Source organism: Ambystoma mexicanum, chromosome 1q (genome assembly GCF_040938575.1).
Source record: "Ambystoma mexicanum isolate Mex_15411 chromosome 1q, UKY_AmexF1_1, whole genome shotgun sequence".
In the NCBI taxonomy this organism is placed as follows: domain Eukaryota; kingdom Metazoa; phylum Chordata; class Amphibia; order Caudata; family Ambystomatidae; genus Ambystoma; species Ambystoma mexicanum.
Genome location: NC_090922.1, coordinates 1,222,985,937 through 1,223,004,236, shown reverse-complemented (window position 1 = coordinate 1,223,004,236; position 18,300 = coordinate 1,222,985,937). Strand labels below are relative to the sequence as shown.

The following is an 18,300-nucleotide window of genomic DNA, read 5'->3' as shown; positions in this document are numbered from 1 at the left end:
ATCACAACACTGGCAATCAAAGCATCAAATGGACAATAAATTGGACATTCAGTTTATTGGTCTACAAAAAATCAAGACTACCACAAGAGGAGGCAACCAGGAACTCTTTCTCAGAAGAGCCGAAGCAAGACTGATTTGGCATCATCGAGCAGTGGAGTGGGGTTTAAACTCCGACAATGAAATGATACATTTTCTATAAAATTATGCAACTTGTTATATTTGCTATATGCATTACTTTATAATTACTTCTGACATACTACGATATGTAGGGATTCATCCCTGTGAACTTCAGCACCTTTATGCATTATGCAGTGACTTATGAGCTATCTATATAGCCTGGATTCGATAAAGGCAGCTCTGCCGAAACACGTGTCATCCACAAAGGCTCTAACATCACAAAAATAAACAGGAATTGATTAATCATCACTACTTGCCATTCCATTATTTTTCGGCGCACTATCAAGGGATAGCTCAACACAACCATTATATAAGTGCAATTTGTAGTCTCGCCAAAGTTTTTGAAATATGAGTTTATCACGCTCTACGACTTAGCTTATCAACAATCAAAGTCAAAGACATAACTCACAATCCCAATGCTTCATCTTCAGAAGAACATCCTTGTGAACACCAAAAAGGCAGAAATCAGCAGTCAAAATCACCAAGTACAATTCTCATTACGTCTCGATAACTCCTATGCATGGAGTCTAAAAAGTTTTCAACGTAAATGAAAGTAGATAAAGTGGATTTATTTTTACAGATATTATATAAACTAATCTGCACACCTATATGTATGTTATCTCTAAATGATTCAACCGTTTTGACTTTTCCATCCAGATCAATTACTGGTTTTGAAACCCGCTTGGAGGGAACATAAGGGCATTAGACTTAAAACCTTGCCCATATAAGCCATCACGTTTCGACTGTATGCAAGATGTGTTCCAGGATATAGTTTTCAATTTTGTCAGGGGTGTAATCTTTCAGAGCTACAAGCACCTTTAGTGACAATGAGCCTCGGGGACGGCTTCGATCAGTCCAAGTCATCAAGTATTCGGACAACTAGGAGTTGGGATTACTACGGGGGACTAGTGTTTGCATATGGCATTCTTTCATTTCTCTTAATATATTCTATACATTAAAAAAAAATATAGGCATAAAATAAAAACTGCCAAGTATATCTTTTCAATACACTGGATCACCAAGTGTATTAAACAAAATCCAGTATTTTAGTATGTACGTAGGAATGGAAGAGTGATACTTACCAAAGAAATGTCCCTATGACTAGGGTCTAAGACTTTCAGGATAACCTTGATCTCTTTTTGAGCAAAACACCCTTCATTTTCATCATCATTCTTGTAGTTCAGTTTCCCAACATATATCTGCGTTCGTGTTCCTCTTCCCAGATGATCACCCTATAAAAAAAAGGGTTGCAAGGTCAGACTAGAATAACCTTTTAAAAAGGTTCAATATTTTCGACACTACATTTAAGGGATAAAGAAATCTGTGCCAACACCAATCCACCTTTTGTTGTTAAACACATAATGAGGACTAGAAAACAAACATATTCATGACTTGCATTCAGTTTAGCACAAGGCTTTTTTCTGTTTAGGTAGAACTTAAAGAAAATAAAAGACATGGCTTATTGCAATGTAAGGATATGCAAACCGTCCAGGTAAGCATTTTGGTTTGAGAGTTTTTTAAGTGCTCTATTAACATGTTATGTCCATTTGTTACTCTCCTTTGAGGAATATGGACAAAAAGAGCAGGAAAATACTATGATCATTATTAGTCAATGGCAATACAAGCACCAAGTGCTCCATTTATCACAAAAGCTTGTTCTAGAGGGTGTCGAGTGACATGATTAAGTTGACATTAAACCAAAAAAACGACAAAGATACAAGATCTATAATTGGCTCCAAAACCCAGTTTTGCTAGAGCCATGTATATCATTTGGATCCCCATGGTTTGGTCAATGTCGAATCGCTACATTGTAGCAACTGTCCCGGTATAGTATTTGGGGGGATTACAAGAAATGATTATTGCCAAAGGCATTTGGGGGAGCACAGGAAGAGGTTATTGCCAAAGTGGATTTTAGAATAAATGAGCGATGTGGAACATCCCGATAAAGCAAAGACTTCTTCAAACTCTTGAAAAGGCAAATGTTTTAATGTACGCAAGACATTTGGCCATAATGAACAAATTCTGATTTGAGTGAGTGGGGATGGAGTGGTGCTTACATACCTCACTTTTGACCTACATAGTATTGCTTCTACATTTCAGGAAGGAACTCGAGGTCCTCCTCTTCAAGGAATGGCTCCTCCCTAACACCTATGACTACACACCCTTCACTCCCCACCTAATGCGAGACCAGGTGACCTGCCTCCCTGGTTTGCTTGTTCATCGCTTTCTGCCAAATTGCCCCAATTGTTTGCTTTGCACTCGCTTGTATTTCTGCTTCTCTCACCATTTCCTTCCTCCTTTCACATTGTAAAACGCTCATTGCTTCCCGAAGCTAGGTCTGCGCTCAGTAAATAATAATACTAATAATTCAACCAGTGCATTCTTTATCTGCATCTAGACGGTCACCACCTCGAGACATGCTCAGAGTTTCAATGAAGTTACATCAATGAACAAGACAGTCTGAGCATCATTCTGCTGTCTACACAGGGAGCGCGTCAGCCAATTCGGTTGCCCCAAACCCGAGTTGAATTACAAGATCTAAGTCTGGATTTGGAGAAATCAGAGTGCTTGATGCACTTGTGCTGCTGCAAGCCGGAGCCCGACTTTCACCCCAGGACTGTACTGTCCGCCTGACACTCCTCTCCTGTCACTCTCCATCTGCCACCACTAAACCCTGAGCCCTTGACCTCCTTCCTCCTTACCTTAGTGTGCCTCCCCTCAGCCGCCAGCATAGCTGCTCTTGCATCTGCTATGGAAATGTAAGAGGGGCTCAGAGCAGATGGGTTATGACCCTGGTGGGGGTGGGGGGCATGGACCCTTCCCTACCTGGGGTAGGAGGCTTACAAGGACACAGTCAGAGCCAGTCCTGTCTCAAAGGCGGTGAGTGGGGGGACAGTCCCCAAACCCCCTCCCATATGTGCCATGAATGTCTTTAATGGTTCCGGCTCCGTCATGTGATGCCTCCCGGTACTCTTTCTTCTGTTTCAGGACCACAGCTCCCAGAGTGCACCTGGGTGCCACAAAGAAAGCCCAGACAAGAGCCTGGGGAAAGGAACCAAGAACAGATGGGGAATGGACTTCAATTTCTTTTGTCAAACAGAGATGAGACACCAAAACATCTGACCTACCAACCTCAGACAGGCCACTGGTGCATGGTGGGGCAGCAGAAAACAAACAGAGTGAGAAGAAACTGTAGGGGAACGATAGATGCAGAATTCCTCCCCAAACCGAATTTTAGACCAAACTCACCAGCCCAGGAGAAAAGTCATAAGGAAAACGAGCAGCCTGAGCACCTCGCTGCTACACTACTAATTTATTATTTTTTTTTAAGGCCCTCACCTGTGTGGCTCAGCTGTTTGGGAAAAAACGTTGTTTGGTCCCTCGAGTCGGGCGAGCACTACAGCCAATGGAAGGTGAGGGTGGGCGAACAGAACCAGCAGAAACACGGTATATATGAGCGAGTGAAAGAGAGAAGATGTGGGTTGCTAGGTTGAGGCCATGAGGTGTGTAGCTGGACCAAGAGGCCAGATAAAGGACGAACAGATGAGCGAAGTGCTTAAGAGATGGAGGCAGATTTAAAGCAGCGCACAGATGAAGTTTTTGGGAGCGTGATGCCAGTTGTGCGTGGCATATAAAAGGTGGATGAGAGATAACAAGAAAGATGGAGAGATGGAGAAGGGTAGGAGGATTGGAGAGTCTGTGGAAGTGAGAGGGTGTGGTAGGTGAGTGCATGGAGTGAAAGGTGGAGATAGTAGTGAGGGCAGAATGAAGTAGGAGGAGGTGAAGGTAGTGGCAGGTTATAGGCTGAGAGGGTGTGGTAAGGTTAGATCACAGAAGTGTAGACAGGGGATTAGGGGTAGAAGAGCGGTGAGGAGATATTATAAGTTACTCACCGTACTGACTAACGTACTCCGAGTCCATAGTCCCCTTTGCCCCATACTGTATGGGCGTCGCTCGCTGGGGATGGAAGACGGAACCTTTTTCACCAGAAAAATCATCTTCCTCTCTAAATTTAGATGCATGTGGGGGCGCGACCCTGGGAGCATGCGGTCCCCTGACTCCGCCCTCCGGCGCCACTCCTCAGTCCCCTTTGACTCATCAAAAAATATTTAACATTGCCTAATGACACCAGTGGTATTGGGGGGGGGGGACGCTGGGACGTACGGAGGAAAGGGGACTATGGACTAGGAGTACGTTAGTCACTACCGTCAGTAACTTATAATTACTTCTACGTCCCGTCCCCTTTCCTCCATACTGTATTGGCGATTAAAACTGAATGTAGCCCCGGGTGGAGAGTTGCCCCTCTTAAGAAAACAAGTTCTTCAACAATGCCTGGCCAAATGCCACGTCCGACCTGGCACTGGCGTCCAAGCAGTAGTGCTTGCAGAAGGCCAAGGGAGTAGCCGATGCTGCTGCTTTGCGGATAGTCTGCCATGGTACGTGTCTTTGAAAAGCCACCGCTGTGTCCTCGGCTCTGATGGCGTGGACATGCATGTTTGTCGGCAAGGGCTTGTGCTGCCCTTCATATGCCTCCTTGATGGCCATAACCATCCACCTTGCTATGGATGCCTGGGAGTCCTGACAGCTTGGTTTTGATCCCCCAAAGGTGATGAAGAGGGCGTCCGATTTACGGAAGCTCTTGGTTCTGTCCAGGTAAAATCATAGCACACGCCTGACATCCAGGCAGTGCAATACCTTCTGAGCCTCATCCTCAGGGTCCACAAAGAATGCCAGTAATACTATCTCCTCATTCAGGTGAAAAGAGTAGACGACCATAGGCAGAAATGCGGGGTACGTTCCAAGCACCACCTGGTCTCTGTGAAATGTTGTATATGACTCTGATGCCATCTGGGCCTGTATTTCAATGATTTAGCGTGCCTACGTAAGGCCCACTCGCAGGGCCGACTTGATGGTTACTAGCCTGATGGTTTATGTGCCAGTGTGCCCAGTACCACATTAAGGTCCCAGACCGGGTGTGGTTTTTTGAAAGGTGGGTACATTCTGATCAGACCAGCCAAGTGCCTCTTAACCACCGGATTCGAGGATGAAGAGACCTCGTCGCCAGAGTTCTTGTAGGCCTCGATGGCCGCCAGATACGTGCGACATCGATCAATTTCCTTCGATTCCGCCCAGTAACAGAGCCTTGTCCACTTGCTTTTGTACTGGCTCCTAGTAGCGTTGCTCCTGGCCCCTTGTATGATAGCCAGGTTAGCCTGGGACAGGAATAGATGCCTCAGGGAAACCTGTTCAGGAACCAAGCTGTGAGGGCTAACTTCTGCGGAACAGGCTGAACCACCATGCCCCCCTTACTGGGAGAGCAAGTGGGCTGGACACAGCGGAAGGTGTAAAGGGGGATGATCCGACCGGCTGAGAAGTTCCGAGAACCAGGGTCTCGCTGGCCACCATGGCGCTATCAGGATGAGCCGAAGGCTCTGTGACTCTCTGAGCCTGCAGATGACCCCGTGCATCAGGGCAGTGGGGGGGAACACGTACATGTTGTTCCACGGGATCTGCATCGCGTCACTTAAGGAACCCTTGCCTCGCCCATGCCATGAGTAGCACTGGGGGCATCTTCTATTGGTGCTGGTGGCGAAGAGGTCCACCGGCAAGTGACCCCAACTGGTGAAGATCCCCTGAAGGACCTCCTTGTTCGACTGCCGTTCATAGTTGTCTGATCCCAGCCTGCTGAGTCTATCCGCCTCTAGGTCAGACTACCCAGGGAGGTGGATTACCGACAAGTGCATGTTGTTTGCCAGAGCCCACTCTCAAATGTCGATCGATGTCTGCACAGGGGAGGAGACCTGTTGCTGCCCTGCTTGTTGGTGTAATACATGCAGGTGGAGCTGTCTGAATGAGAATAGATTTGCTGGTGATCATGGGGAGGAAGGCTTTGAGGGCAAGCCAGATAGCCATCATCTCGAGCCAGTTGATGTGCTCCAGCGGCTCCTGACGCGACCATACTCCATGGACGCTATGGCTATCCAGGATGGCACCCCATGCCTCTAGGGACGATTCTGTAGTAATGGTGGCCTGAGGTGCAGGCTTCTGGAAGGGCCTGCCTATCCGCAGGTTGGTGTCTGTACCCCACTAGAGTAGATCCTAGTGGAGATGTTGCGGTATGCAGAACTGCTTGAGAAGTGCAGCTGCAGCCTCCTCATTTTGAGCCTTGTATGTGGCACGGCGAGGAAACATGCCACCATGACTCCCAAAAGGTGTTGGTACCACCACGCAGAGGTCACTGCTCTGCTGAGAAAATGCCCCATGGCCCTCTTGATAGCTGTGATCTTGACCGCTGAGGGGAAGATCCTCCCGGTCCTCGTGTCCCATAGAAGACCTAGGAAGCTCAGACTCTGCTTGGGCAATAAGTGACTTTTTGAGATCGATAGAAAATCCCAGATCGTATAGTGCGTCCATGAGGGCGGAGGCTGTGTGCTGAATTGCCTGATTTTGGGTCCACTCATAGCTAAAATATCCTGCTTAGCCAGGAATTGCCTAACCTGTAGATACTTTAAAAAAATAATATAGGTCTGGCAGCCCAAACCTCATCCTAAACATGCAGCAGGTCTGATCCCCATCGAGCTGTTCCTGATGCATCAGACTTTCCCCACTCAAAGCCCTAGTAGAAGGTCAGAGAAGATAAAGGATTAGGCCGTTCATCCACATGCTAGTGAACCAATGAAACACTTGTGTATAGGCGGGTTATAAATGCCATATATCATACCATATCATGCATCTCAGGAATCTCTAAACATTTGGAAATCTGGCACCAGATTTGATCCAAATAAACATTAGAGGTTATCCCATTGCCAGATGAATCAGCGTAAGTGTTCTATCCATCATGGTATCCCAGTTGTACTACTGGATATTAAGGATTGAATTATCCAACTCAGAAGTGAAAATTAGACCATCACACAGAAAAAGGGCTAACTTCATATCCACTGTAGTTGAGACTATAAAACTAATGATGTTAATCTTTTTTTGGATCTCAGTCGATGGTCATACATATAGATCAAACAGAAGAGGGGGACACAGGGGCACTTGTCCAGTGTTGCCCTATCAATCTCAAAGCTTCAAGGGAGCCATCCTTGGAGGGACACTGTGGCCTTCAAATTCTTATACAGATCCAACACACTGTTTAGAAACCCTGTTGAACAGCCATTTGTATTAGGGTTGAAAGGAGGTCCTAGCTGACGCTATCGAATTGTTTTTCATTATATAGGAGGATTAGGGTGTCCTGTAACTTCTGGGCTACTTCTAGGTCTATAAGGGTGATTAGCAAGTTTGTGTGCTCACAGGTAACAGAATGAAAATCCTGCTTTTTTGAAAACTGCCAAATGCAGGGGACAGACACTTAGTGCTTATTGCTCAGAGGATCATCATCAGAACACCTTGTAGCAGCCCAGATGTTACCATCTGACATGTGGCTATCCAAGACATCTCAAATGGCCACCTTCAACTGCACATTCAATATGGAAAACAATCTGTAACTTCAAGTCGACTCTTTCATTTTCTCTTCCCTTCATCTGACTTATAATAATCAGGACATGGCTGCACCACTTGGTCTGAGACATTAAGAACTTTGTCTGTACATCCAATATTTGAGTCATTGTACACTTTCTCCCCCTTTTACCTCGAATGCATGGCCAGTGAATGCCCAATGTTCTCATGTTTTTAGATACAATAAGAGGCGATTGATCCTCAGAAGGCAGGCCACAGTAATTGCACCTCGCAAGGTCCAAGTGTCCACTGATCCATAATATCTTTGAAAATGAGTCCCTATTTCTTTAGCCATCAGCTCAAACAAAACCTCAGACTACAGCAATTTCCTCTTAAAGATCCAAATACACCCTAATCTCGGGGTAATGATCACTAATACAAGTGCCACCATATGTTTCTGTAACATATTGTGGTGTTCTGTTGTCAATATATAAAAGTTAGATGCAAGAAAACTATGTAGCTGAATGTGCATAAAAGGAGTAATTTCCCCCCTCCAGACGTTGCTCAGCGAGAGCAGATGTGACACGGTTAAGTGGTCTTTGAAATTTGGACCTCTGGCATATTGCACTACCTTTAGGTGCTATGTAAATTGTGTTTGGCATAAAAGTGAAAACCCTGCAAAGGTACCATGCCCTAGCCTGGATATATCACCATCTCCTTATGGGGTCTTGTTGTTTGTTCAGCAATTACAACTTGGGGATAAGGCTCAAAATGTTAGCCCTTTGATTACTACTCTCTGGGTAGTAACCACAGAGTCATATCATTGGTGTTTCGGCATACCATGGTCTTTATACTCATCATAGTGGAGTTATAGTTTTAAACTGTTCTATTTTATCAAGATGCAAATACCTAGTAATTCCAATTTAATAGCACAATATATTCAAGAAATAAAGTCCTCCACCTGCACAGACACATTCACTACATTTGAAGGAAAAAGAATAAAGGAGGCTGTGGGGAAGAAAAAATAAATCAGGAAAAAGCCAAAACATTTAATAAATCTTGAAATAACAGGTGTGCACTTCAAAAGCAAGGCAGTGCCATCCATATTCATGGATTACAAAAAAAGCTTCCACCATAATCCAACACATTACATGAAAAGCATGGGGATATTTTGCACTGCAAATATAATGATAGCAAAGTGACGTTGGATAACAGAATGAACAATTCTATACATTATTAAAATGTGAACAGTAAGTAAAAGGTTTTAGCCAACATAGGCTGTTATTCAGTTGTCATTCGTTGCAGTTCCAATAATCATGATGGATTCAAATTGGCTTTAATGCAAGTTACGAGCATAATACTCCACATTAGTTCCCCATGACTGATGCTAATACAATAACAATGAATAAAGAATGAATTAGTAATGAGAAGCCATTTATTTTGAATTATCACATAACCGGCTGCTCACTCTTAAGTGATAACATAAAATGTCTCATGTTATGCAGCGCAGCTGGAAAATAAAAATAAAATCTAGATTTTCCTGGGGGGTGGGGGGGCATCGGAAACAAACATACAGGACTTTAAAGGAATGTCATGCCATCACTGTGCACTGTGTCACAGAGTTCAGCTACTTCAAATGGTCTTCATCCCTTTGCTTTTGCCAATGATGAAACTTAAAGCGAGAATAGGATTTTAGAATGAGAATGGTTGCTAGGTGGGAGAGTATGAGTTTCAGAGAGAAATTATAACTTACTGAGCGTAGTGACTAACATACTCATAGTCCATAGCCTCTTTCCGCCATACTGTATGGGCGTCCCTCGCTAGGGACGGGTGACTGAACCTCACCAGAAAAAAATCTTCCCCTTTAAATTTACAGCCGCATTGCCTAGGGAGCATGCGTTCCGACTCCGCCTTCCGGCGCCACTCCTCAGTCCCCATTGGACTAGGAGTATGTTAGTCACTATGGTATCTTATAATTACTCCTATGTCCCGTTCCCTTTCCTCCATACTGTATCAGCGATTACAACTGAATGTAGCCCCAGGGTGGCGAGGAGACCCTCCTAAGAAAACAAGTTCCTTAAGACTGACCTGCAGCCGACATCAAACAGTAGTGCTTGCAGAGGTCCGAGGGGGGTGGACCAAGTGGCCGCCCTGCTGATGACCTGCCATGGGACGTGCCTCTGGATCGCAATTGCCGTGGCCTTGGCTCTGATCTCGTGGGCATAAATATTTGCCGGAAGCGGTTTGTGTTGCCCGTCATAGGCTTCATTAATGGACGCAACCATCCACCTTGCTATGGAAGCCTTAGATGCTTGATATCCCGGCCTTGACCCGCCAAAGGTGACAAAGAGCCTCCGATTTGCAGAAGCTCTTGGTTCTGTCCATGTAGAAATTTAGAGAGCGCCTAACATCTAGACAGTGCAGTACTATCCGAGGTCAGCAAAGAAGGTAGGGAGTACCATCTCATCATTTAGGTGGAACGAAGAGACTACTTTAGGCAAGAACGCAGGGTGCGTTCTGAGGACAACCTTGTTCCTATGAAGGGTAGTTTACAGCTCCAAAGCGACCAGAGCTTGAATCAAACTGACCCGGTGTGCAGACGTATGACCCACCAAATGGGCTGTCCTAATGGTGACCAGCCTGATGTCCGTGGACGCCATTGGCTCAAAAGGTTTATGCACCAAGGCACCCAAAACTACGTTGATGTCCCACACTGGGTATGGCTTCTTGTTAGGCAGGCAAAGCCTGGTGAGGCCCGCCAAATGCCGTTTAACCACCAGGTTGGAGGATGAAAAAAACGGCCTCCTCCTAATTCCGGTAGGCACCGATGGCCGCCAAATAGGTGCAGCATGAGTATATTTGCGCTCCCGAGTGTGCCGTGTGTGCAGAGAAGGATAGTATGTTGTCCAGTGTGCATGTAAGAGGATCGACTTCCTTGGACTCTGCCCAGTGGCAAAACCTAGTCCACTTGCCTTTGTACTGGCTCCTGGTAGCATTGCTCCTAGCACCCTGTATGGTGTCTAGATTAGCCTGTGAAAGACACAGATGTTTTAATGTGACCCGTTCAGGAACCAGGCTGCAAGTGCTAGCTTCTCCGGGGTGGATGATCATGCCCCCCTGCTGCGATAGATGAGCTGGGCCCAATGGAAGGTGCATCAGAGGTTGGTCCGCCAAGCTGAGCAGTTCCGAGAACCTAGGCCTCACCGGCCACCAAGGAGCTACGAGAATGATGCTGAGGTACCGGGACTCCCTTATCTTGCAGATCACCCTGTGTAGAAGGGGTGTGGGAGGAAACACATATGCGTTCATGCTGTTCCACTATATCTGTAACGCATCTCCCAGAGAGCCAGGGCCCTGTCCCTGCCAGGATTCAAACTGAGGGCACTTCCTGTTGTACCATGTGGCGAAGAGGTCCACCTGTGGATGACCCCATCTGTTGAAGATCCCCTGCAGGACCTGATTGTTCAATTACCCGCACCCAACCCGCTGAGCCTGTCCACCTCCAGGTTTGACTCCCTAGGAAGTGGATTCCTGTCAAGTGTATGTTGTTCGGCAGAGCCCATTCCCAAATGCTGACCACCACGGTGCATAGAGGAGGCGACCTGGTGCCACCCTACTTGCTGATGTAATAAAAGCTGGTGGAGTTGTCCGTCTGAATGAGTATTATTTTGGCACTGATGAGCAGTAGGAAGGCCTTGAGAGCCAGCCAGATGGCCATCAGATCCAACCAATTGATATGGGCCACTTGTTCCTGAAGGGACCAAACTCTGGACGTTGTGGTTGTCCAGGGTGGCTCCCCAGCCCTCCAATGTAGAATCTGTGGTGATGGTAACCTGTGGTGCTGGTTGTCGGAATGGTCTGCCTATCCTCAGGTTGCAGTCTGTGCTCCACCAGACCAGGTCCTGGTGGAGAACAGTAGGAATGCTGACGAGTTCCGCCTGTGAACCCCGCTCCTGATTCCATGAGGCTGCGAAGTGCAGCTGCATTCTCCTCATTTTGATCCTTGTGTAAGGCACTGCCAGAGAAAAGGGTGCCCTGATAACCAGAAGGTGCTGGTACCAACAAGCTGAGGCCACCTCTCTGCTGAGAAAATGGCTGTGTTCTTGTCCTCCGAGGGGAAGAACTCTCTCGGCTCTCGTATCCCAGATGAGTCCCAGGAAAGCTAGTCTCTGTGTAGGCTCCCAGCTGTGACTTCTTGAGACTGATGGAGAATCCCAATGCGTGTAGCGTATTAATGAGAGGAGAGGTGTGCTGGACCGCCTCCAGTGATCTTGCCCTGACGAGCCAGTCGTCTAGGTATGGATATACATGGTGACCTTGGGCCCTGAGAAGGGCTGCCACTGCATTCATAAGCCTGGTAAAGACCCTGGGAGCTGAATTGAGGCCAAAGGGTAGAACCTTGTATTGGAAATGAAAGCATGTGATCCTGAACCTCAGGAAGGACCGGTGGGACTTCCAAATCGGGACATGTAGGTATGCGTGCTTCAGATCCAGGTAGCACATCCAGTCTCCCCTGCACAGTGTCTCTGCAATAAGCGCTGGGGTAACCATCCTGAACTTTTGCAGTGGAAGGGAAAGGTTCAGGGTGGAAAGGTCCGACAACTCTCAGGCCAGCCTGGTTCTTCTTGTGTATGGTGAACATTCTGGAGTAGAAGCCCATGCCCCGCTGGGACTTCTTCCACTGCCTGACTCTGTACAAGCGATGAATGTCTGCCAATAGAGTTGCCGTCCCAAACTGCAGGAGTGGAAGATGGAAGAGGGGATGGAAGGACCGGTAGGCGGTAGCCCGTGGACATTACTGATAGGATCCAGGGGTCCGTGCATCAATGCTGTGCGTGAAGGGCAAGCCTGCCTCCCCACCACAGGAGATCCGTGGACCCGGATGGCAGTGTCATAGCTTTTTTCCCCCCTAGGCTGGGGCTGGGGTCGGGGACTGAAAGAAGCCCTTATTCCACGCCTTGTTCAGTTTGCGGCGGTGTTGACTCACATATCGGTCCGGCTGGGCTGCCTGGACCGTCGTTCTTGGAAGCCCTGGAACCTGTTGAAGGCTCGCCCCTTGTCGGGACGCTGGTGCGTCTGACTGTAGGTCTTGGGCATGCACTTTGTGAGGATAGATTAGGATTTCACAATCTAGGAACTTTTCTTCTTATCAAGCTCCTCATCGGTGGTGGAATGAAAGAGGTCACTACCCTCGAATAGAAGGTCCAATATTCGCTCCCGTACGTCCGGGTTGAACTTGGTAGCCCGAAGACAGACAGTCCTTCTCATGTCCATGGCTACGCAGATGGCACAGCCTGAGGTGTCGATATGTGCCACTGTGGACTCCATAATGTCTTGGGCCACCATCTTAGCTTCTGCCAGCCTCGCCTTGAAGCGTGCTTGACTGTGTACCAGAAGTTCCGGCAGGAAGTCGGCTATTTCCCGCCAAAGCCTTTGGTTAACAGCTGCGAGCATGGTGTCCGGATTAGACTGACGGAGGTGCAGTGAGGCTTTGGAATAGATCTTCTTTCCATACACCTCCAAGATCTTCTACTCCTTGCCTAGCAACGCAGAGGACGAGGAGTCTGAGGAAGACTGCGGCTTTGAATAGATAAGAGGCCGCGGCAATCACTGAGGAGTGTGGTTGAGCATGTGCCGACAACAAGAGTGTATCCCCCTCCAATAGCCTGTATTTGACATCGAGGCACCTGCTGGTGCGCAGCGCCGAATGGGGTTTAAGCCATCCCTTTTTGACCAAGGTGACAACGCCCTTCTGCATCAGAATCCCCTTTCTAGTCGCGGGGCATAGAGTGAGGACCTCGGCTAGTCCCCCGCCTCTGGTTGTTCAACCTCGGGTTGTTGAAGCCCCAAGTATTCGACCAAACCTCCAAGTCGTTCATGGAAGTCCTTGGCTGAAGATGGTGTGTTGGGGTCCTCCTCCTCATTGGTGCCCACCAGGGTGTACGGCTGGTCTGGCACTTGAGGGGTGTTGGGCGCCAAAGGCTGAGGTGTGGAGACTAGAGCCGGAGGCTGGTGTGGAACCGCCTGAACTGTAGGAGGCTGGGAAGCTGGAATAAAAGGACTTGGCGTCGTCAGCTGGGGTTGCACAGGGGCCTGAGGCGCCAGAGCCATAGGAGCAATGACTATAGGCGCTGGCGCAGGGGCTGGAGGCAGCATGTCCCTGATCACATGCCGAAGGATGGCTGAGGTGACCTCATAAGCGTGAGGAATTTCTCCAAAAACCTGCCCTTGCAGGCTGGTGGGGTGGTAGGTGGCATTGACGGAGTAGTGGGCCGCTGCTGAGGCCTGTGCGTACTCTGTCTTGCTGGTTGCGAGGGATATCTGCCCTGGGACCCTGAAGGATAAGCTGTAGGCCACGTACCTAGTGAAGACCTGTCCCACCTGGACAATATCTCCTACTCGCTCCCCGAACAGGGGTGGTGTCGGACAAGTGGCCATCTTAACTGGCGCAGCGGCCATCTTACCTGGTGCGGTGGCCATCTTATCGAGCTGCCTGCCACATGCCTGCGCCGAGGTGCTTGGCTCGCTGGGCCCGGCATCCACCTGGACTCTTGGCAGTGAAGGTTGAGGCCAACCCTGCATCTCAGGACGAACCCTGGAAGGTGCAGTGCCCTCGGCTGTGTCGCCGGTAGTGCTGCGTACAGGCGCCCCCTCAGACATTTGTCCGGTAGTAGAACGTAGCCTCTCGGGTGGACACCCAGTAAAAGAAGCTTGCGATCCCTCAGCACTGTCTATGGAAGAATTTAACGACACCTCGGACTGGCGGCCGGTAGATGATTGAGCCTCGGTACCTGTGCTGGTGTGAGAATCTGAGCGGTCCATCCCACTCAGACGTTTCCTAGTGTAGAGGGGGAGCCAAGTACCCCCACATCAACTGACACGCCCCTTTTACCTGTATGCTGGAAACCAGAGTATTTGACGTATACAGAACAGTTGAATCTACAAAGAGCAGAGTATGGACTCAGTCCAGTACCATGAAAGGGCCAGTACCTACGAGAATCTGGGAGCCAAGGTACCCATTGAGAAAACCATATCTGTATTCAAAAAAATATGATGGCCTTTTGAATGAAATCCCTGAAGACGCAGAGCCAATGAGTGGCAAGGATGAACGGTGGTGTCACTAACCATTGCCAGTATATGCTACATGGGTCTGAAGATGACGTACATAAAAGAGATGCAGTGACCAGAGAAAGCAGATATTCTATACGGCATCAAGACAGTAATAAGGATAAGTGACATCTTGGAGGTCAAGGGGAAGAAGCTTATGCCACAGAAACAGATGAAGATATCGATGATTGCCTGGAGTCATGCGGCGATCTTGATCGAGAGCGCACAGAGGACACCGAATCGGACCGTTCTGTTTGTGCCTCTTTCCGAGAACTCGACGTCGTCGAGTCTCGGTTGGACTTAGTGTGTTTAGTGGGTGTAGTATGAGAAGCGCTTGTGTCGCCGGGGGTCTTCCCCATAGCCGCCCTGCCGGACGACCTTCCGAGGTCGGGGACCTGCGCTCGGCTGTCTTTCGACGCCGTAATGCCCTCGCCGTCCGAAAGTACGGCGTCGCTGCCGTCGCTGAAGGCGCCCTCCGCTGCCATGGCTGCCTGCCTGCCGTGGTGGGCCCAACGCTTCGTCAAACAGTCCTTAAGTGTCTTAGGTTTAAACCTACTACACGCTCTGCAGTTCGCTTTGGGGTGGTCCCTCGGCAAGCAGAGATTGCACGTGGCGTGCCTGTCGACCCAAGGGTATTTGCGATTGCACTTGGGGCAGAATTGAAAAGGGGGTACCCTCCATACGCACCGTGAGGCAGCGGGCTGTTAAGTGTAGGAAATGTATAAGGTGTACCTAATATACCAAGAGTGTAGAGTATGTACCACCCCCCACTCTCCCTACTTGCAGGGCCGAGGCCAGCGGCCTTTCGAGGCCCAAATCCGTCGTGCAGCAGCCGACGGTCGATTTCTTCTCCAGCCGGCGTCGAGTGTCGAAGTTCGACGTTGGGGTGGGGAAGGATGTCAATAGATTATTATTTTTAAATTTTTAGCAAAAGTATGGCTAAGGCCAGGGGACGCCGCAAAATGCTTCCGACCAGTATGGCAGAAAAAAACAATCTGAGGATCCTAGACGCGTGAGGGATCTTGGGTACAGTGGACGTCACACTAGGGATAGTATTACTGGCACGCCCTGTGTCGACGCCCATTTTCGAGTTTCGAAAAACAAACTAATACTCTGCAGCTTCCACTAGATGTTGGCCTATGCACAGCATGTGATCTAAGCAGATTCCACAAGCCTCAGAAATATATATACATATATATGGGATACATTACTCACCGTAATCGTATTTCTGATGCTTGTATCTGCTTAGATTCACATGCTGTGCATAGGCCGACATCTATTGGAAGCTGCGGAGTATTACAGTTTGTTTTTCGAAACTCGAAAATGGGCATCGACACAGGCGTGCCAGTAATACTATCCCTAGTGTGACGTCCACTGTACCCAAGATCCCTCACGCGTCTAGGATCCTCAGATTGTATTTTTTCTGACATGAGGAAGCATGAGGAGTAGCGCGAGTACAGATAATCCAAGCAGATAGACAGAAAGGTAAGACTACAAGCAATCATGCGCCTTCTCTCGGAGGGGAGGAAGGGTGGGTCGCATGTGAATCTAAGCAGATACAAGCATCAGAAATACGATTACGGTGAGTAATGTATCCCTTCTGAGGCTTGTGGAATATGCTTAGATCACATGCTGTGCATAGATTAGCGAGCAGTACCAGAAGAAGGAGGAGGGATGTGAGAAGGGTCATGAGCAAACAGGTGTCTTAGAACCGCTTGTCCCACTTGTGTATCTGTCTTGGAATGAGTGTCAATGCAGTAATGCGGAGTAAAAGTGTGAATAGAGCTCCAAGTAGCTGCTTTGCAAATGGTGTCGAGGGGAACATTTGCAATGAAAGCCAGAGTGGCCCCAGTGCCTCTAGTAGAATGGGCCCTTGGCGTAAAAGGCAGAGTTTTTTCAGAAAGAGAGTAACAGCTGTATACAGTTGATAATCCACTTCGAGATCGCGCCTTTAGAGACGCGATCCCCTTCTCTGCCTGTAGCTACGGAGACAAACAGTTGATCTGTTTTCCTTAGCGGTCTGGTTTTATTTACATAGTAGAGGACCGCCCTACGCACATCAATGGTGTGTAGTTTCACCTCAGCTGAGCTTTGCGGGTTCTGGAAGAAAGCCGGAAGCTCGATGGACTGGTTTACATGGAACTTAGATATAAATTTAGGTGGGGAACCTAGGGTGTGTGCGTAAAACCAGTTTGTCTTTGTGGATAGTAAAGAAAGGATCCTGCACTGACAGAGCCTGAATTTCACTGACCCTTCTTATAGAGGTAATGGCTACTAAGAAGGCCGTTTTATAAGTCAGGTGTTTGAGACTACTTTTATGCATGGGTTCGAAAGGGGGGCCCATGAGCTTAGCTAACACCACATTGAGGTCCCATCCTGGCGGTGGGTTCGAAATAGGAGGGTGAAGTCTCTTTACTCCTTCCATGAAGGCTTTAACTACTGGTATTTTTCCACCACGATACTTTGTTATGGGATGTGGTGTAAGCCGAGAGGGCTGCCAGGTGTACTTTCAGAGAGTTAAAAACCAAACCTGCGTCCAGCAGGTGGAGCATGTATGTTACAACGTTGGAAGGAGTGCAATCAACTGGGTTGATTTGTTTATTCTGGCACCAAATAACGAATCTCTTCCACTTGTCAAAGTAACAGTGCCTTGTGTTTGGTTTCCTGGATTCTTTTAGGATGTCCATACACCTCTGCGGTAAATTGAGATGGCCAAACTCTATGACCTCAGGAGCCATGCTGCCAGGTTCATTGAGTTGGGTTCCTGGTGCACTGTTTGACCTTGTTGCTGGGACAGTAGGTTGTACCAGGCTGGGAGTTTGATGGGCTCGCACACCGCCATCCTGCGTAGGTGTGGAAACCATGGTTGTCTCGCCCACATGGGAGCAACTAGGATGAGCGTCATCGATTCCTTGTTCATCTTGTACACCACCTTCCTGATGAGAGGAGTTGGTGGAAAAGCGTACGCAAACATCCCTGACCAGTTCATCCACAGGGCGTTCCCTTGGGAGTCTGGCTGGGGGAACCTGGATGCAAATTCTGGGCATTGTTTGTTCTCGCTTGTGGCGAGTAGGTCTATAGTGGGGAAACCCCACTGAGAGAAGAGATCTTCTACGATATCTCTGTGAAGGACCCATTCGTGTTCTTCTGGGAGGGAGTCTCTGCTTAGGGCATCCGCTAGGGAATTGAGCTCCCCTGGAACATGTTGTGATGACAGGAAGATGTTCCGTCTGAGTGCCCATATCCAGATTTTCTGGGCAAGCTTGGACAGATTTGGCGAACGAGTCCCTCCTTGTTTGTTCAGATAGAACATGGCTGTCGTGCTGTCCGTCCGGATCTGCACCGACAAGTTTAGCAGATGGGGCTCGAACGCCCGAAGCGCTCGGAATACTGCCAGAAGCTCTAGCAGGTTGATGTGGTTCTTGGCTACTGAGTGAGACCAGAGACCCTGAGCTGTGTGGTGGAGATGGTGAGCTCCCCACCCAGTCAGGCATGCATCTGTAGTCACCACTGCCTGTACTTCTGGATCGTAAAAGGGTTTTCCCCTTGCGAGATTCTCTCTTGTCCACCAGTGTAAGC

The 18,300-nt window shown here is 48.3% G+C and overlaps 1 protein-coding gene across 3 annotated transcripts in view; it reads right to left on the bottom strand.

Moving 5' to 3' along the window:
- Positions 1-18,300, bottom strand: part of JAK1 (Janus kinase 1) — a 1,055,078-nt gene that overhangs the window by 468,294 nt on the left and 568,484 nt on the right. For all 3 annotated transcript variants that reach the window (XM_069641985.1, XM_069641984.1, XM_069641986.1), the window contains one exon: positions 1,260-1,409. In XM_069641985.1, coding sequence (XP_069498086.1) covers positions 1,260-1,409 — 150 coding nt within the window. The remainder of the gene's footprint in view (positions 1-1,259; positions 1,410-18,300) is intronic.